The 22,045-nt window shown below is 40.1% G+C and overlaps 2 protein-coding genes across 4 annotated transcripts in view; both read left to right on the plus strand.

The window, feature by feature from the left end:
* LOC131068200 (mitochondrial uncoupling protein 4-like) overlaps positions 1-19,591 on the plus strand; it is a 28,437-nt gene extending 8,846 nt beyond the window's left edge. Inside the window, exon 2 of the mRNA XM_058003379.2 lies at positions 19,548-19,591. Coding sequence (XP_057859362.1) covers positions 19,548-19,591 — 44 coding nt within the window. The remainder of the gene's footprint in view (positions 1-19,547) is intronic.
* LOC131068206 (enoyl-CoA hydratase 2, peroxisomal) overlaps positions 1-22,045 on the plus strand; it is a 163,067-nt gene that overhangs the window by 35,614 nt on the left and 105,408 nt on the right. The window lies entirely within an intron of this gene.

A 22,045-nucleotide genomic window follows, 5' to 3' on the forward strand; every position in this document is an offset into this window, starting at 1 on the left:
GTCTGGGCTCTGCAAGGACAATGAGATATTTGAAATTGAGCTCCCGTCCTTCACCGAGGGACAGGAGCGATTTTGCTCCTACAGGCCAAAATAACAAGATTTTTCACATTTTAACACTTCACGAGGCAACAACAAATCAATTCCGATGCCCAGGATCAAACTTCAAAAAAGTCAAAATTTGGTCAAAATATTCAGTCAGACAAAAATTCACATTGACGGTCATCATTTAAACAAGTTTAAGCTCTGCATGAACATTCCAATTGAAAATTAGACCATTTTGGCGAAATCATTGCATTCAAAATTTGCATTCTAGAAAAGAAAGCTCAAAAGCTCTCAAAAATGACTGGATTTTGGCTTGAAAAGGCAAGATTTAAAACCCTAAGGCTTAGCCCTAAATCCAGACAACTAACGGACTAACAAAACCCTAAAAACGAAAGCGAAAACGAACAAAAACAAGCAAAAAGAGGGGGTCCCCATTTGCGATGGGGCGATGTGTGAAATGGTCACAACATCTGGCGACACCACTGAGAAATGTTGCAAAACATTTGGGAATCAATCCTTCTAAAAGAAGACTCAGAAAACCTCCCTCAACAAAACCAGGAGTTAAGAAACACTTACAAGAAGAGACCATCATATTGAGACAAAGTATCAAGTCCACAGTTACCCATGTGTGTGCAAATGTGTTAATTCCCCTCGACAAGACAATCATGATCTTCAGGTTCCCCTGTGATAAGCTACATGGTTCGTCTAAACTCCAAAAGCATCCTGGATAGAGCCTCGCTGCCAGTCAGACGTCCATAGTCCCGACGAGGTTATCACCGCAAGCTCACGAACATTGCTCCATTGCCAGTCAGGCGTCTATAGCCCCGATGGAGTTACTCGCATATTCCCTTTAGCCAATTTGATATTTCCTCTTAGCTCATTTCTTTTCTTTTGATTTTTCTCATTTTTTCATCTTTTCTTTTGATACTGCTTTTCAGTTCTGTCAATTCTTTGGCTCGTGAGTAGTGAAACTCACTAGGGTTTGAGGATTGCGGTGGCGCTGAAGCTAGACTTTAGATTTTTCACTGATCACAGCTTTGCCTGTAAACCATAATGACTCGGAGATTATAAGTGTGTGAAAATATAATAACTGGAGGACAAAAATACGTGAGTTCAATAAGCTAATCTACTTTAATGCAAATATGTCCTGACTCAAAGCTTCATTAAAAGAAACTCCCTTGGTAATTCCAAAAGACCTCATGATTTTCCAAATGCATCCAACAATCCGGCAGGAAGTCAGAGCGTTATATAACAGAATCACCCAATGTCAAATGGATACCCCTCAGGACAAAAACAACTAACCTAGAAACAAAAGCACCTAAACTAAAACAAAACGGAAACAAAACAAAACAAAACAAAACAACGAAAGCAAACTAAACTAACTATGTACAAGGGAAGGTCTTGGCACTTTAGGATTGAAAATAATGTTTGAGATATCTCCCGTTGACAGACAACGGAATGTCCTCTCCAGTTAAAGTCTGCAACCTAAATGCATTTTCTCCCAATATCTCTGAAATTTGATAAGGACCTTTCCAAAGCTTATCAAACTTATCATGTTCTCCTCTTTTCTCATGAGCTTTGTCCCAATACAGGACGAGATCCGAAATTCGGAACGCCTTGACTCTTGCTTGTCGATCAAACCATCTCTTCACCACTCCTTGGTGTTTAGCAAAGTTATCTAGTGCTTGATCTCTTTTCTCTTCTAGGTTCATCAACTGTGTCAACCTGGCCTGCACTGCATCAGTGTCTTCTATGTACTCCTGAATGAATCTCAAGGTTGGAATCCTGAGTTGCATGGGGAAGACTGGGTCCTGACCATAGACTAGAAAATAAGGCGAAATGCCTAATGCGTTCTTTGTTCTGATTCTGTCTGCCCATAAAGCAAATCTCAACTGGGTGTGCCATTCTCTGGGGCTTCTCTCTAATAATTTCTTGATAACACTGAGCAAATTTTTGTTTGTGGATTCTGCTAATCCATTACCCTGAGGATAATAATTTGATGAAAACTTGAGGGTTATCCCGTACTCAAAAGCCCAATTTGAGAATCTCAATGATGTGAATGCCGATCCATTATCGCAAACCAACGCATAGGGACATCCAAACCTTGTGATTATGTTCTCTTCTAGAAACTTGATTACAACTTCAGTAGAACAAACCTTAAGTGCCTGTGCCTCTGACCATCTGGTACAATAATCTGTAGCTGTAATGATGTACTTGTGTTGTGCTGAGGATGCGGGGTTGATGACACCAATAAAGTCCATTCCCCATTTCGCAAATGGTCTGGCTTCAATCACGGGATTCAGTGGCATGGCAGGATTTCTCTCTCTTATAGCTGCGACTTGACATGTGTGGCAAGTCTTAATGTGATTGAACGTATCTTTAAAAAGCGTAGGCCAGTAATATCCTGCTCTTAGGATCTGGTGAGCTGTGGCGAGGTTGGCTCCATGTCCGGTTCCAAACTTAGAATGGAAATGTTCAATTATCTGCTTTGCTTCGCCTTTGCCAACACATCTCAGGTACACTCCTTCATAGTTTTTGCGGTATAAAACAGATCCTTGAAGCATGTAATGTTGACACTTTAATCTTAATGCTCTCTTTTGTGTAGGTGTCATATGAGCAGGACATCTGTGATTAAGCAAATATGTCACAATGTCTTTGTACCATTCATCAGGCGTGACATCCTCTAATTCATAAATTTGTTGGACTAATCCTGGCCCATCTATTGCCAATGTCTGCGCCAAAGCTTGTCCTCGGACAAGTTTCATGGGTTGTATCTCAATATCAAATTCTTGGATAATGGCGACCCACTTTCCTCTTCTCTCTCCTAATTCATTTTGCATGAGAAGAGTCTTGACTGCCGCATCAGGCACTATTGCATAAATCTTGGCTCTCAGGAGGTAATGTCTGAATTTTTTAACTGCCTTTACTAATGCGTATGCTTGCTTTTCAACATTTGGATATCTTAATTCTGCGTCTTTCAACGGGGTGCTCATGAAAGCAATGGGATTTTCATCCCTCTCTTCACTTCTTTGGGTGAGAATGGCGGCACAAGTGTATTCGGAGGCGAAGGAATATAAATAAAATGGTTTGAGATAATCAGGGCTAATCAAAACTGGTGCCTCCATGATTGCGGTCTTTATTTCTTCAAATGCTCTTTTGGCTTGTGGAGTCCACTCAACCTTTGCATCTTTCTTTAACATTTCATTCAATGGTCTGACAATCTCGGCAAATCCGGTAATGAATTTTCGGACGAAGTTGATTTTGCCGAAAAATGATTTGAGCTCTTTCTTGCTTGCTGGCAAATTGATAGTAGATATGGCCTTCACCCTTTCAGGATCAATAGATATTCCTTTCTCTGAGATGACATGTCCTAAAAGCTTTCCTTCTGTGACTCCAAATATGCATTTCTTCGGATTAAGGGAGACACCGTATCTTCTACATCTTTGGAAGACTCTTCTCAAATCGTCCACATGATCTTCTCTCTGCCTAGAGAAAACTGTGATATCATCCATATATATAATAATGCTTTTACCAATTAAATCTCTGAAAGCGATATCCATAGCTCTCTGGAATGTAGCTCCGGCGTTTATGAGTCCAAAAGGCATTCTCTTATAGGCAAATGTTCCCCATTTGGTGGTGAAAGCAGTCTTTATTCGATCTTCAGGTTCGACTATGACTTGATTGTATCCTGAATATCCGTCTAGGAAGGACATCATTTGTGATCCATTGACGATCTGCAGTACTTCATCTAATGATGGAAGCGGATAGTTATCTTTCTCTGATGCTCTGTTGAGATTTCTAAAATCAACACACAATCTGATCTCTCCATTTTTCTTTCTAACAGGTACCAGGTTGGCGACCCACGTCGAATGTCTTACTGGGAAGATGATTTTAGCAGTGAGTAACTTCTTCACTTCTTGGTATATCAGCGGTTCTAACAAAGGATTGACGGGTCTTTGTCTTTGCCTGAATGGCTTGCTTCCTGGTTTCAACGGGATTGTGTGAGTGATAATCGCAGTGTCGTAGGTCTTGAGATCTTCATAGCTCCATGCAATGACATCTGGGAAGTCCCTCATGTTCTTTAGGATTCCATCCTTTTCAAGTGCTGTGCAAGACTTTCCAATGAAAACATTTTTAACTTGTGTCTCGTCACCTAGATTGATCGCGTCGCACATATTGCCTTCTACACTGTGATTCTTCTTTTCTTTCAACTTGTCAGGATCAAAAATCCTTTCTAATTCGACCATTCCTTTCGGAATAGTGTTTGTTTTTAAGTTCAGGACTCCTTCGGCATCGAACTCGGCTTCACCCACTTCGTCTTCATCTATGATCTGCGTTAAGAAGATGTCCGTGCTGGTTAGGAAGTCTAGAATGTGCTTGTCGTCTTCGAAAACCTGGAAATTGGTGATGTTATCTGGGACTGAAGGAACTGATATCAACTCGATGGTAAACTTCTTTAACCCTTCCATCGCTAATGGAATCAATGAGCTCGCGGCCTGTGCAAGTGAATTGGCCACTTGATTCTGATGTCTATAAATTGAATTGATATTGAAAGCATCGAAACTTTCAATTAGATCCCAGACTCGATTTCTATACTTAGTTAGCCTTTTGTCATGGCAGACATATTGCTTCCTGATTTGTCTTATTGCGATTTCTGAGTCTCCGTATACTTGCAGTATCTTTGCCCCTTTTTGGATGGCTAACAGTAATCCATGAACCAAAGATTCATACTCTGCTACGTTGTTGGTGCAAGGGAACTGCAATCTGTGAGCGGCAAGGTATGTTTCTCCCTTAGGACTAATTAATTCATATCCAGCTCCGGATCCTTGTTTGGACTTAGATCCGTCGAACCTTAGGGTCCATATTTGATTTTCTTGATTGTCTGTTTCTGGACTTTCATGATTTTCATTTGATGTATTGGACGAGACTTCGTCTTCCACAGAACTTTCGGTGTCTGTAAAGCTTTCATTCTCTGAATCCTGAATTTCTTCTATAGTTGGTGTCTGTGGGACCCTTTTGTATACTTGTTCCAGTGCGGTCTGGCATAAAGCACAAGATAATTCTGAGTGGACGGCATTGTGGATTCTACACCAATTCGGAAGAAGCAGATCTCGGACGGATGCTATATTGCCAAGTTGTACACTTTGCTGGATGTTTCTTTGTACGAACTTTCTGAAGTTTTCAAACATCCCTTCGTCCTCTTGGTCGGATCCTTGATCACTTTCAATGACGATCTCGGTTGACTCCATGACCTCTTGTTGGGTATTTTTATCTTGTATATCTTGTATCATTAGGATCTCCTCTACTTTGGGTTTATATGTTCCTAGGTCAGATTCTAAAAATAGAACTTCATTGTCCTCTCCATATTCAGTTATCATCAATCTCAACCTTGGGGTGCTATCAATTTTAATCTGGTTCGGGACTCCTCTCCATGGTAGCCACATGTGTGCGAAATCGGTCGATACATATCCATTCAATTTTCGGGACCAATCTCGACTCAGGAGCATTCCATATGAATCTGGAATATCCACTACTGATATATCTATAAAATTCTGGACTCTTGGGTCTGCGGCCAATTGCATGTGAATGTTGTTCAATTCTCCCATGACTGGAACTTCTGTCTTGTCAAGCTGAGTGACTTTTCTCTTGGTAGGTGCGGGAGTTATTCCCAGTCTTTGACAAACGGCTAAGGGCATGACATTGCTTGAGGCTCCGGAATCATAAAGGCAATTGTGTAATAATTTTCCAAATATTCTGACTGATAGTAGGAACGGGGCCGGTTCGTCCTTTCCTTGAGAAGGCACTGAATTTTCTTCACTTGGTTCTTGATGTTTAATTTGATTGATCTTTGAGTGATCTTCCTTTGCTGGGCTCTCCTCTTTTGAGTGACTGGCCTGGTTTGCAGATTTTCCTTTTTTAACCACATCTTTCTTGATTGTAACTTCTTTCTCGGGTAGAACCAAGTTAGTAGTGAGGTTCTCTTTGACTATAGGCTGAGTTTTCTTGGTTTCGCCTCTTTTGAGTAATACTTTTCCTTCTAACATATCTTCCTTTTTAGCTGGGAAGGTTATAGTTTGAACCATGCACTCATTTTGCTCAGGTTGTTCTTGAGAATCGGCTTCCTCTTGAGTCACATTGATAGTGGCTTGAACATTTGACCTCGTTGCACTAGGTTCATTCAAACTATTGATCACTGTCTCTTTAATTTCAGACACTTTGAGCAACTCATAGAGTGGTAAACTCACCTTGACCTTCTTAAGTTCATCTAACACCAAGGCGGCCAATCTTTTCGTTTCATTTCCCGCGGGAGGTGAAATATTTCTTCTTTGTCGGTATTCTTGAGTGTTTTGTGGATATTCAGGGACATTGCTGGCTTGGGGATCCGGTGGAGTTGAAAAATTGTTTGGAGGAATCGATGTTGTTAATGGTTCGGGATTTCTCTGATTCCTGTGATAAACTTTTTGGTTGGCACCTCCTGACGATTGGTGGAACACTTCCTTGATTCCTTCTACTAAAACACTGTCGTTCAATGGTGGGAAATAGTATTCTGAATCCTCTACAGGTCCGTTTGCAGATGCTGGCGGAAACTGAGATCCTGGTGGCACCATTGGTCCATTGGCCGATTCTGGAGGAAATCTCTCATTTTGTACTGGACTAATTTCTTCTTGTGAATATCTGCAGGTTTCAACGATCATGGCTTGACCATACTGCGTGGTTGGAACAATTTCGTACCCTGTGGTGGGAGGATTTTCAGGTGGATTGGTGGTGCGCATCTCTTGTTGGAAAATATCGGCCGCAATTTTAAACTCAGGACACTGCAACTCGGAATGTTGGTTCGTGTTGTGGAGTCTGCACCAACTAGATAAGGCTGCTTCGGCTAAAAACACTTTGCCCGAAGAGGGGTTCTCTTGACTTTGCGCATTTGGTGGATTGTCCAAAGGCGTCACCACATTTCCATTGTTTGGAGCCGTGTTCCATGGTCTTCTTTGGAAACCTTGATTGTTATTTCCTTGATAATTGTTTCTGAATCCTTGATTATTATTGCCTTGGAAATTCTGGTTGTTCGCGTGTTGGCCGTGGTTGGCCCTCTGCATGCTCTGGAGTTGATTATTCTGGTTCCTCAGGTGGGTGACCTCAGTTGATAACTTCTTGACTTGCTCAATCAGCTCTTTCATTTCATCTTTCTCTTCTTGTGTCCTTGACGAATTTGTAGCATTTTGCAGGTACACAGGTTGAGCGGGTGGAGCTTGAGAAATTGGAGCTCCTGGGTGAAGGACCAACTGATTCGCCGGCTGTACGCTTGGATAGGTCGCTTGCGGGATTGGATTCATGACTGGAGTTTGGTTGGCTAAAGCCGTGCCAACTGCTTGCATCTGGTTAGGTGCTGCGACGGATCCCATGTGTAGTAGTGGTCCAGTGATGTTTTGTCCCATGTGCTTACTCACTTCAATGGCTCTTGTGTATGCCGCATTTAGATCATTCGGAGCTGGGTGTGTCCTTACGAACATGGCCGTGAGATGATCTAAGGCTCCATAGTAAATTTCCCTTGGATCTGCAATAAGATAAGGAGGACGTAGCATCGTGTATGCTCGGTGAAATCTGTCATTGAAGGAAGTAATTGGTTCATGCTCTCTCCTTCGAACCTCAACAAACTGTCTATATAACTCTGCTGGTGTAGTTGGGATGCCAAATTTGGCAATGAATGCGTCTTTCATCGCGTCCCAAGTCCTGATGGACCCTGTAGGCAAATGAATAAACCAAAAGTATGCCTCTTCTCCCAATGAGTAGGGAAAAAGCCTACATGCCACATCTCCATATTCAATTTGTCTGTTACGAAGAAGGTCCTCGAACATCTTGATGTGATCTTCTGCTGTGCGATGGAAATCACTAACATTGAACTTGGAACAAAAGTGTTCTGGATTCTTCGGCATATCATGATAAACTGCAAATTCCAACGGTGATGGATTGTTGACTAGCCATGTCGCACCATTAAGTACATGAGGAGGAGGAGGTGGAGGTGGAGCACGATGAGCCATTGTATTCCTTGAAACTGAACTTGATGAACTAGCTTGGCTCTTTGTTTGTGAAATTGCTTGGATACTAAATTGGATCGCCGCTTGGACTTGTTCTTGGAGAACTTGTGATGACTCAGGAGATCCTTCCAATCTTAGTTCGAACTCTTTGGGAGTGTCCTCTCTCTTAGCTCGCTTTGCTTTGGAAGTAAACTGAAGTTCACTTAGATCTTTGATGCCTGGTGTGGACCTCAACAACCTTTGATGTTTCTCGGGCGAGAATGAACCAATGCGATCCAGCGTGAAGTCTTGCAAGGATTATTGTACGTTCCTTTGATTGCGAAGATTCCTAGCTATGACCCTTTGATGTTCTTCGGCTATATCTTCCTCTTGCTCTAAGATGATTCTGACTCTGTTATATTCGACTTGGCTTCTCCTTGCGTTCCAAGCTACTTGATTCAATTGGGAAATGATGTCTTCTTGGGTATTGCCTACTTGCAAATTGGGTTGCACCACTTGATTCAGTCCTTCATTCGGCAACACCATCGTACTTCATGATCATGTTTGCAATATTTTTCTCTTTTCAAAATTTTCGGACTTCGAACTTTGAAACTAAAGAGCCCTCCTTCTAGCGCCAATTCTGTTGACGTGTATTTTGTACACGATCATACACAGAATAAAATACCATTAGGCATCTTATCCTCTCTTGAGAAAATAGTCTCTAACTGCTGAAGATCTGCAAAAAAGGATCAGTTAGGTGGACTCCAAGGTTCTTTTAGTGGGGTCTCCACGTGTGGACAAGCTTTTTAGTGGTATGATGTGATTTGCTGTTTCCTTCAAGGCTTCTTACGGATTCAATAGTTCGAAGGTTTTACTAATCTAAAAGGAACTTTCAAAAAAAAGGAAAAAGGACAGGGTTTGAGAGGTCTAATCTAGTCTAACCCTATGAACGACTTAGCATGAATGAGATTTGGCAAGACTCAACCAATTTCAATTTTGCCATAAGATAACAACTCAACTGAAATTAGTGCGATCTTCTAAGGTAATAATGGTGTTCAATGCATCAAAGGTCAAGGACACTACTACGAAGGTACATATCCTAGATGCGAAAATGCTTGAAGGTTAAGGACTCAAAATGTTTTCCAGTCGACCACGCAAGGCGTTCCTACAATCAGCAAGAAGCTAGTGGTTTGGATTGCGAATCCTACCAAATATCAAATCTCACACTTAGTCTTTCAAACAAACTACTTTGATTGAGCGTGATTCAAGTACATCCAACAACCATGAAGATAACTCAAGAAACTTGCAACAAAACACCATAACTTCAATATTTTATTGATTTCCAAGTCATCATATACAACAATTGCTTGAACTTCTCTCTTCAAGACTCAATCTTGCTACAACATAAAAATTGCTTACAACTCTATTCTCTATTTCTCTATTGACTATTCTGATACAAATGAAATGAAAAATGGGGGTATAAATAGCATCCCCAGTTACAATGAAAGGTCCAGATTGAAAGTAAATCGATGGACAAGATCATGACACCTAAACCCTAATTAGGGTTTGTTACAAATGACCTCCTTTTTACTGAACAATATTAAATATATAGCCAAATATTAAATTTGGCACAAAAATCTAGGAGGTATCAGCCAATGAGAATTAAGATGTCATGTCATCTGTAACAACCTTTCATCTAGAATCTTATTCCCCTTCCAATTTTCTTTTTTAGCATATGCAATGAATTTTGTCACAATTCCTTCGATTTCTGTGCTTGGAATCTCGGGAAGATTCTTGATACTCTCTTCTAAGTGGATAACCTGATCAAATGCATCTAGAAGAGCTGTGTCCCAGGTAGGTTCAAGTTCCTTAGTTCTATCAATTAGGAGCATGGTGGCATACATCTGATCATACTGCTCATCTGTAACATCTGCGTCCTTGCGAAAGATGATCTTGATTCTATCTTCAAATTCTTGTAAATCCACATCTGTCTCGACCTCGATCCTTCTGCCAAGAATGGTACGAAGTACCTCAAATACTCTGTCCTGGATCGGATTGATCACTTCCTCAACTTGACCACATCTAACACTGATGTCCTCAAAGAGAACACTCTTTATATGGAGTAAGGTTGACCACTGAAACAAACTGTGAGAATCGCCTTCCAAGATCTTCTCTTGTGCTAAAATTCTTCTGGATGTATGTCTTATAACTTTCAAGACAGGAATGACAACGTCCTTGGTGTGGGCAAATGCAGCTACTGTTGCCATCAATCTGTGGATTATCTCAAGAACTTGGATAGCCTGATGGGTGATCTTCGACATCCTTGTAATAAACTCAATGGCCACCGTGTGAGATCTATCCATCCAATTACATGTACGCTGAACCATATTCCTGAATCTTTCTGCTTCATTGATTGATTGAAGGGGCAATGCCTGCAATGGTGATCTAACTGGATCCTGACGTCCCAAAGGTTCATTGATGTGACTGAAATATGTCCTCCATGCACCAACCTCTCTCTCAAGCTTTCTATTCTTTTCTACTTCTTCTCTAAACTTATCCTTCAATGCCTCAAATGTGTCGGTGGCATCATCTAAAGTCTGCTCTGCTGTGGATGGTCCTAACTCAATAGTCTGTATATGATAGTCTTCTGCTAGGATCTCACCCTCATATTTGTCTGCTGCCGGTGTAGCTATCTGCAGTTTTCTAGATCCAGTCTCATCTCGAATCATCTTGGACATCTTTGTAGCCTTCTTCTTCTCTGTTGTCATATGCGAGCGTCCAACAAGGCTCTCTAGATCGATTGCACTGTCCTCGTCCTCAATTACGATCACCTTAGTCAATCTTTCCTTCAACCAATCTGGGATATTTGATCTTGTCTCTTGAACTTGAATTTCTTTGTGTACTACTTCTTCTTGTCTGGGAGGAGATGTTACTTCATTATCATTATCTAAATCATAGTCTTGGAGAGATCCATCGGATGAAACATGCTGTGCCTGTTCTTCCTCCTGTCTGTCATTCTGTACCATCGATTCCATGGATTCTTCCACTCGAACTGTTTTATCTTCTGGCCTGGAAGAAATACCTGGTGTCTGATCTTTGTTGGCACCTTGCTTTTTCTTGGAAGGTTCTTTCTTTTCTGATCTTTCCTTTCTCTTTGAACCTCTCGAATGGAGATTGCCCTCACTGGCACATCGAAGGTTACCTTCACCTGAATTCCTAGGATTAGGATTGCCTTCACTAACACTGGCTCCACCTTCAGCTGGCTTTTCTTCCAAAGTAAAAGACATGGCTATGCCTTGTTCTCTCAACTTCTGATGTTGAATGTCTACCCATCTGCGAGTACAAGACAAGACTGGTGCCATCAAATCATCTAAATCCACGGCTTCGGGCTCATTCCAATTCAAACTTATTGCTTTGCTCTCTCTATCATATGAAGATTGGATGTGCCTGCCGTTGTCCTGAGCTTGGTCGGCTACTCTGTAAATCTTACATTTCCTGATGAAATCCAAAGGTAATCTAGAATGTATCTTTCGTTTCACTTCGAGATCATCTAGGAGATTCATCATAAAATCTTCAATTTGGTACTCATGTCTAAATCTTCTACCGACTGTCTCCTCTAAATGTCCATGTGGATCAAAACTATTCCTCCAAGCAAAAGATGAAAAAGGATACAAGGCTAACTCCCTCTCTGCGTCATCCATGGCTGAGACATTGGGACATACCTCACTTGAATTACCCAAAATAATAGGTACCTGAACTCCATTCTGATGTTTGTGTCTGAATGCCTTCACATATGCTGCCAACTGCCTTGTTACTTCAAGTAACACAATCCTGTCTGTCGGGTATCTTGGCAACATGTATGGAGGTAAAGGACATCCATACACTCTAATGTAAGTGAACTTAGGAAACTGAATGAACCAAGCACCGTACCTCTTGATTAACTCCTGGGCATCCTGAGATAATCTGTTGTGAATCCCTCCTTGCAACGTCCTGGTGATATTCATCGTGAAAGTATCATTGATTAACTTGTAGTTCTTCCCTGGTGGATGATGCAAGTAGGTATAGGATTCACAAACTCTGACCTCACCGGGTCCTCTTCCAATCACTCCTCTGTGAGGTAGTCCTGCGTACTCAACGCTCCTGATTAAGGCATAGATGACATATGAACTCATGTGGAAGGACTTAGTGGCCCTGAGTCTTCTCAACTGTACGTCTAAGCAATGGCTAATTATCCTAGCCCAATGTATTGTACCCTTCCCTTGAACAATCACCTGGATGAAATAAAACATCCATTTCTCAAAATAGAAGGCATGAGGTGCTCCTGTGACTCTGTTGAGCATGGTGATCAAATCTCTATACTCCTCTTGGAAATCAATCCTGTGCGGTGTGTTCGGTACTTTGCTCAGACGGGGACGACTCTTGAGTAGCCAGTTCTTGTTGATTATGCTTAGACAAGCATCTGGATCATCATCGTACACTGATCTGGCTCCTTCAATGCTCTTGTATATCATGTCCCTGTGCTCTGGAAGATGGAAGGCTTCACTGATGGCCTCCTCTGAAAGGTACGCCAAAATATTTCCCTCATTGGACACAATGGTCCTGGACTGTGGATTGTAATGACGGGCACACTCGATCATCAACTCGTGACACTGAATGGCTGGAGGAAAACCGGCCGCCTTAATGATGCCACTTTCTATTATTCTCCGGGCGACAGGTGATGGCTTGCCGATGTAAGGGACCTCTCGGAACTTCTTCGTGTTAAAGTTCCCCAAGTTTGTATCTCCAATGTTGCTCCACTTGGACACGATCTTGGTCTCCACCTCTTCAGTCTTCTGATCTTCTTTCATGAGAGCCGAGCGACTGGTGGATGCTCCCGCCTTTGGGGTCGCCATACCTACACAACATTTCATTATAAGAAATAGATTTTTGAAATAAATAACGTAGATAAGAGAGATAGATTTTAGGAAACCTCATGATAAGTCCCTAGAGTTATCATTTCCTAAAATACAACGATTGAGCTAAGAGATTTAAAGAATCAAAATTTCAAAATTTGAAATATGACGATGAATGAATAAAACAATAATAATTAAATCGCCATACCTCGACAGAGAGCTAACTCTAGAATGCAAAAACAAAATTCGCCTAGGCAAAATTTGAGGTATAAGATAATCTTCAATATGGTTCCCTCAAAATATACTTCGCCACCTCTGGATAGAATGTGATCTTCACTTATCGCCTTGGACGTGGTCTCAAATGGATCTTCAAATTCGCCCTCGGTGTGGTCTTAGATGGATCTCCAAGTTCGCCCTTGGTGTGGTCTTCAAATTCGCACAAATAAATCTCCAAGTCTTTAGCAAATTCGCCTTAGGCGTGATCTTCAAATTCGCACCACCTTTGGTTTGGAATCGCACCACCTTTGATAGCTAAGCGCGCCACCCTTGGATGAATGAAACTCGCACCACCTTGGATAATATTCGCACTCCACACAAGATGATACTAGCGCCACCTTTGGTTTGAAATCGCACCACCTTTGAACACACTTCGCACTATATTCGCCTCTTCTTGATTCGCATGAAGGAAGGTAAAAATGATTATGTAAAAATGAACGTTTCACTCCCCTTATAAATAGCGCTCATACCCTTTCACCTCTTAGGCCGACTTTGACAAATAAAACCATTTTTTAAATGATTTGCAATAAAATAACAAGGCCGACTTGCCTAATTGGGCGCTTCAAACCGATTTTTATATTAATTAAATAATTAATTATTAATGCCTTGCGTTTTTTTTAAATGAGAATTTCGATTTTTAATAAAGGCAAAATATAATTAATAAAAGATAACGCCATATTAAATGCTAAATAAAAATGGATTTTCAATTTTTAATCGATTTAGCATTTAAGGAAATTTAAATTTGTTTGTTTGGCGCCAAAATTGGAAAACAAAGGGACGTACCTCATCGCTCTGGTCCCTTGGAGAGGGACAGGAGCGATTCACTATCTTTGGCATGATTCTTGCATTTCTTACGTCCAACTCCTTCATCTCCACGTTAAAAATCGACCACCTTGATGGTCCTTCGAATTTGATCGCCTTGTGTGCGCATATGGGTGTCCTTTAAGTGCATATCGCCCTGGTCCTTGTCCAAAGGACAGGAGCGATCTTGATTTTTTCACGTTCAACATGCATTTTGACCTTCGAAATATCATTGCTTGTGTCCTTTGCGCTTATTTCCACTTGCTTTTGCAAGGTACTTTCGATGTTATAAGGATCATCGCCCTTGTCCCTTGAAGAGGGACAGGAGCGATCCACATGTTTTCCTTGGCCTTGTCAACTTTGTACTTCGATCTTCATGGTAATGTCCTTCAAACGTCGTCCTTCACCTTACCTAACCTTGCTTCGCTTTGATCTTTGAAGGGACGGGAGTGTTTTAATAGCATCGCCTTGGTCCTTGTCCAAAGGACAGGAGCGATCTTGATTTTTTCACGTTCAACATGCATTTTGACCTTCGATCCTTCATTGTGATGTTTTCCAAACGCCTTCCTTTGTCTTGCTTAACCTCGCCTTGTTTCGATTTTGGAGGAATATGAGCGCTTTTGATAGGATCGCCCTGGTCCTTGTCCAAAGGACAGGAGCGATGTGGGGCCTTTACACCATTTGGCGATGTTTGGACGTTCAACTCTCTTGTTTATCACCTTGTTGTCATACCATGGACCCTCCAGAACATTGCAATGTTTTGTCCTTACGTAAATTTTGCATAAAATGGGCAATGCATCTAACATCGCCCTGGTCCCTTCCTGAGGGACAGGAGCGAAGTTCATCATTATATGCTTGTTCTTGTTTGTACCAACTTGCAATCAACTTCATTGCGTGAAATGACGTCCTTTCGACCTTCTTGGTTGCTCGAAACTTTGTTCGCCTTTTGAAATCTACGCCATTATGTAGATATCGCTCTGGTCCCTTACCAAAGGACAGGAGCGATCTAGGTCTTTAGAGTACAAATCCTTCCATGTGATGACCTTTGTAACGTTTGCGCCTGGTGGAAATGCCTTGAAATGTCCTCGCCACCTTTTGTCCTGGCTTGGATCGGTCTTGAACCTTGGAGGGACGACCTTGAACTTGAGAGGGACGTATCTTCACCCTTGTATCGCCCTGGTCCCTTGGAGAGGGACAGGAGCGATTTTTCCCCTGTGGCTTTCATCTTACTTTGCCATGCTCTAAGTTTATATTCAACGGACTCGTCCTTCTTCCCTCCATTCGTTCATGCCTTGACATCATTTGTAACTTTGCAAGAAGAGCAATTATATCAAAAATCGCTCTGGTCCCTTCCTGAGGGACAGGAGCGAACTAGGCATTTAGCACTGTTATGGACGTCCAAAAATCTTCAATTTATATTCAATGCGTTCATCCCATGTTCTCCTTCGTTTTTGAACGTAAACTTGTCTTGACCCTTGTCTGGTTTTTGCAAAATGGAGGGAATCGCTCTGGTCCCTGGGAGAGGGACGAGAGCTACTAGGTACCTCGCCCTGGTCCCTTGGAGAGGGACAGGAGCGATTTAGTCAATATAGGTCATTTTCTCCATTTTTTGCATCTCAAATTATATTCATTTGGCAAAGTATCTTCCTTCGGACGTCCTCCAGTTGCTGAGCTATCAAAATCTTGCATGGGCATGGCGAAATTTGAATTGTAGCTCCGGTCCTTCACTGAGGGACAGGAGCGATTTTCCTTCTGGAGACCTTTCTGTGCTCATGAAAATCTTCAATTTATATTCAATGAAAAGATCTCGTCGTTCTTCATCACTTCAAACGTAAAATTTGTCTGGGCTCTGCAAGGACAATGAGATATTTGAAATTGAGCTCCCGTCCTTCACCGAGGGACAGGAGCGATTTTGCTCCTACAGGCCAAAATAACAAGATTTTTCACATTTTAACACTTCACGAGGCAACAACAAATCAATTCCGATGCCCAGGATCAAACTTCAAAAAAGTCAAAATTTGGTCAAAATATTCAGTCAGACAAAAATTCACATTGACGGTCATCATTTAAACAAGTTTAAGCTCTGCATGAACATTCCAATTGAAAATTAGACCATTTTGGCGAAATCATTGCATTCAAAATTTGCATTCTAGAAAAGAAAGCTCAAAAGCTCTCAAAAATGACTGGATTTTGGCTTGAAAAGGCAAGATTTAAAACCCTAAGGCTTAGCCCTAAATCCAGACAACTAACGGACTAACAAAACCCTAAAAACGAAAGCGAAAACGAACAAAAACAAGCAAAAAGAGGGGGTCCCCATTTGCGATGGGGCGATGTGTGAAATGGTCACAACAGAACCCCAAACCAATCTAGTATTTCTTCTTTTTTCCGTCCCGCTTTTCTGTAAACAAAGAAATATGACAATAATTGGTTGCAGATAATTGAAGCAGAATCAACTGCAGTTCAATAGATGACAAGTCTAAACCAAAAACAAAGAGAAACATAAAGTATTGCTGATGAAATCTCCAAAAATATGGAGGTTGATAGCCGAGCTTCTGGTTGCTTGCTTGATGACCCTAGTTCCTGCGAGACCATGGAACTCATATTCTGCCATATATTTCTTTTCATGAATACCAACCAAATCTAGTCCCATTTTTTCCACATTTCCCTCTCGTCCCATTGCACCTTCACTAGTGAGTGATCTACATTCTGCTTTGTTTATTTTTTTTAATTCTTCTACACCGTTCCTCCTCCTTTATTTCTCCCTGTTTATTTGTTAGTTTAGGTTTATTTTCTTAAAATTTCAAATTCATCTAGACTTATTTTCTAGTCTTGAAGTGCAAGCATGATTTGGCTTTTGCGAGAATTGAATGCAAGTCTGTAGAAATGTTCATTCATTTTCAAAAAGGAAGAAAAAGTTTGCTCCTCATTGTTTTCAGTATCATCTGATGAATTTCTTATTCTGTGGCACAACTTAAACTCTCTTTTCAAAGGATTTGGAGACAATTTCAACAAATGGCTAGTCTTGGAGTAGCATGGTGACATATTTAATTTGGTTACTGTTAAACTACAGAATTCTGCATCAAATGCACATAATCACCTTTAATTCTGATGCATTCAAGAATCATAACCGTAACCTCTAAGGAAAATTTGAAGTTCTTACTTTTTTGCAGGTTTTTTGATTATATTTTAGCATGCTTTTGTCTATAATATTGAAGGGTTTCAACAATTTCTGGGAGATTCCATTAATATTCTATTCATACAAGATTGAGGTATAAGGACATTACAGTGAACCATTTATTGTAAATTAAAAAAGCATTACTCATGAAGAGGCCATTAATAAAAAGAATGTTTGGATTTTTAGGCTGCAATTATAGAGTTGAACAATGAAAATGATTCGTAGATCTCTGAAGGGCATTCTGACAATCCACAATTTATTTCTACCTGAGTAGAGGCATCCTTAAACAAGATCATGACTGTTCTTATAACCTTCGCGTTCATTTCTAACAGATCTTCCCATCATTTCATTAAATCCCCAGTTAATACCATCACAGGCATTTTTAAAATTAATTAACGCCATACTCACACTTTGTCTTGAGATTTTGGCCCAGGCCGTGCATTCTCAAGTAGAGATCAAATTATCAAGATAATCTTCCCTCCACAAAATTTGACCGAGTTTCATAAACAATATCGAGAAGGCCCTATTGCCCGAGAGGTTTGCAAAAAAAATATAGATACATTCAGCACAGTAATTGGTCTTCAGGCTTAACTTACACCTTATCTCCCTCTTTGTGGAACAGCTTAATCATATCCCTTTCAATCTCTAAGCCCAAAATCACCTACATCCATGGTTTCTTGGTACACCCCCAATAATTCTTGGGTAATCCAATCAAGATTATCCTTGTAGAACTTTGCAAAGAATCCATCAAACATCAGCGACTTTTCATTCTCCATCTAATAACATTTAATCTCATCACAATTGAGCTCACTATCTAATAACTGTGTGCTTTACTATTGATATCAGAGTTGGTTTGTCATGTGCCAGCCATAATCCATTTTGTATACACATTTATGTATGAAATGTATGGTCATAATGACCAATGTTACCTATTGGTTGATATCGTTACAAATTATTTAAAAAAAAGAATTGTTTTGATTATATTTATTGATTAATAATCAATAATTGATTATATTATACATTTAAATATTAAGCAAGTATTTTTATAAGATTCCTATGTTACTAATAACTGAATTTTAGCCTAATGATAATTAATAAATAAATATGAATTCCGTTAATAAGTAAATATGAATTAAATTAATAAGTAGATATTGATTAAGTATTAAATTATAAAGAGTAATCGTGTCTCCTAAGAGTCACTCTAGTGCAAAAGAAGCATTAGTAAGAAGAGGACGTGACTCTCAATAAGTCAGGTCTCTCCCAAAAGGCTGCGGGTCTACCTTTAAATATGGGCCCATTACTTCTCATGGATGAAGATAGGAGAAAGGAAATAAAAAACAGGGAAATTATCTTCAGTCATCTGACAACTCAGCAAACCAGTAAACAAGTCCGGTTCTCTTCACCAGGGACAGGTAAGGGAATTCAGCCCCTAACCTACTTATTGTCACATAAGATCTCTTTCAGATATTATTATTTCATATTAGGAACAGCATCGGTATTGTCAAGAGTGCTGGGAATATATTCTGAAGGTTATATCAGAATCAGTACTGTACTGGAAAATATTTATATAGTTCGATTATATCTGATTTAATGCTGTCTGCAAATATACACCACACCAAGAAATATTCATATAATTTGATCATATCTGAATTAATACTGTCTGTAGATATTTACCTTTAACCTATATCAGAATTAATACTGTTCTATAATTGTTACAATAAACAGTTATGCAATCAGTATAAGTTTGTAATTAGAATTATTTATTGTCACCATCATGTATGAGAGGATGGGAGAGAGTTTCCAGTGGTGAGAAGGAGCTTCCATTTGATCATAAGGACCCATGAAGTCAAGGAACCAGTTACCCTCCCCATGCCAGTTTCACCATGATGTAAAGTGTTTAAAGTGTTTAAAGGTATAAAGCTTGGAAGGATAGCAAACAGAGCCGCCAAGTCTAGCAAGGGGGTTAGAAGCAACCATCCCTTGGTCTTGGTACTTGGTAGACAATGGACCCCAGCTGTCCCTCTAGGCCTCTTATACTTTCTCTCTGTCTGTGTCACAGATAGAGTAGGTTATACTAATCAGAAATAAATATGCTTGTAGGTGTGTATGCTTCATTGTGGTTGTAGGTTCTCTCAAATCAAGTCATAAACTCTTCCTGAATAAGGTAAGATCCTAGTCTTATCCCGAGTTCACAGAATTATGAATTGAATGTAGAATAATTAATTGAATGATATGGTAATATTTGGTTCAGATTCACTGTGATAAGTCTAATCAGAGTTTTTCTCCTGAATTAAGTAAATTGCTTTTCAATTACTAGTATATTGATACAGATAATTATTGCTAAAACAGGCTCAGTTCTAGTAGGGGACATTACACGATTCCTTCGGATATAGCCTAACCACTTGAAGGTATATCTTTATTAAGAGCACTAATGGCTTGGCAAGAAGGAAATGGATTCTCATCAACCATTCTTTGATGGGACAAATTATGCCTTTTGGAGCATAAGGATGGAGACCTACTTGAATGCCCTAGGATTTGATGTTTGGCAATCCATGGTAGATGGCTACACACCTCTTTCAACTCCCCCAACGGATCAAGTTGGAAAGAAGAAAAGTGAGAACAACGCAAAAGCCAATCATGCGATTACATGTGGGCTATCCGAATTTGAGTTCGTGAAGGTTATGCATTGCAAATCAGCAAAGGACTTATGGAATAAGTTAGAGAACGATTATGAAGGAGATGTTAAATTGAAGAAGGCGAAGCTTAAATACCACCAAAAGCTATTTAAAAGTCTCAAGATGAAAGAAGAGAAAATAGCCTCTTATTTGCTTCGTGTTGATGAGATCGTTAATACAATCAAAGGACTCGGTGAAGAAGTTGAGGAAGCCATAGTCGTTCAAAAGATTCTAAGATCTTTGCCCTTAAGATTTGATTCCAAAGTTTCAGCAATTGAAGAAATAAAAGATCTAGATACATTGACAAAGGATGAGTTGCATGGGATTCTCACTACCTATGAAATGAGGATTGAAGACAAACCATCACGAAAGGAGGCCGCCTTTAAAGCATCAAGAAAGGGAAAAAGCAAAACATATGAACTGAGTGAGAGTTCATGCAATGAAATAGACAAGAAGAAGCTTTCTTTACAAGAAAGCTAAAAAAAGGATCTGGGAAATATAAAGGAAAGTTTCCTTTTAGATGTTTTAATTGTGGTAAAATTGGACACTTTGCTTCCAAATGTCCACAAGATAAAAGTGAAAGTAGCGAGGACGAAGAGGACAATCACATATAGAAGGAGAGTAAGCATCATCAAAAGAAGAGCCACAAGCATGATCAACATCAAAAGACGAACTATAAGTATATTTAAATGGGTAAAACCTCATTTACTTGAACAACCCCCTTAAGTGCAACTTAGGGAGAAGATTATTATGCAATATGAGCAAGATGCAATATGGGTCTCGGCAACAAAGCCATATTAGGTACCCATGTACAATGCAAATGCATTGCAATCAAATGAAATCTCTCACAAATAGAGAAAAGGAGAAAACCTTGTAAGACAAAACTCCTCTCCAAAAGAGAGAAAAGAAGCAAACAAGATGATGCATGGAGGATTCAATTATACCTCCCAAGGAAATCCCCCCATAGGAAGGAAAAAGATATCCCCCCCTAATGAAGAAGCTCCAATGTTGATGAAGTACGCCTGGAAACAAAAGTTGATCCAATGTCGACAAGCAACACTTTTCCCCTTAAGAAGAAACAAGTCAACCGAATGATGAAGAAGCCACTCCATGTCCAACTGAACGGAGGAGGGAAGTCTCCAAATAGAACTCTTTGAAAAATGAGTAGGAGTCTCCAAGCTCGAATAAGTCACCACATAATCACGATCAAACTTAACCAAGAAATGTGTCAAATCAAGTGAAGGAGGAAACTCATCAATGCCAATCTCCAAAGAAGATGTAGATGAATCAACAGTCATGCTGAAATTGTCATCAACGAGGAGAGAAATCCCCTCAAGTTTGTCTCCCAAATCTGCAAGATGAGACTTCACAAACAAGTTTGAAAAGCTTGCCAAATACTCATCCCACAAAGCAAGATCTGGAACACTATGATCAACCTGCTCAAGAGTAGAACTCAAAACTGAAGAACCAGGTGGTAGAGGAGGAAGCTCAATACTAGTCTCAAGAATGCCAAGATTGAAGAGACTAAACTTCTCACAAACATGATTCACCCGTGGTGGAATAGGAAGCTCTAATACCATGTTGGTGTAACCACCTCCCAGAAGCACAATCTGCAAACAACCGCCTTCACAGACACGAGAGAAGCAACAAGTCTATTTAACCAGAATGCAAATAACTGTATTGAGATGCAAAAATAATGTACAAATGCCTTGCTTATAAAGGCAAGGAGTGAGCCAGTAGAGATAACCAACAATCAACTATTAGCACTAATATAAAGTGCATCCTAAACGTTATTAAATAATGTGCACCTAAATGCAACTAATTATCTAATAACTATCATGGCGGCTGCCTAAGTGAAACTTAAGCATATGTAAATGGGTAAAACTTCACTCACTCCAACACAACCTACCCGTGTTTCCAATGTAAAACTTACTTGTCTCCACTGTACAACCTAACCACCTGATCTCTACACTTATACGGATCAAAACTATAGACGATTAGAACCATTGTACACCATATGAGTATTAATTTTGTACACCTGTATGTCACATGATTTACTTTCAGACATCGATATATGGAAATTTTTTCCTCCACACATGTTTGCCATATGGCTCAATCTATGACCTTTTGATTATTGCATCATACAACCCTTCTGCCCTACTTTTATCCGTT

The sequence above is a fragment of the Cryptomeria japonica genome, chromosome 1, assembly GCF_030272615.1.
Source record: "Cryptomeria japonica chromosome 1, Sugi_1.0, whole genome shotgun sequence".
Lineage (NCBI taxonomy): Eukaryota > Viridiplantae > Streptophyta > Pinopsida > Cupressales > Cupressaceae > Cryptomeria > Cryptomeria japonica.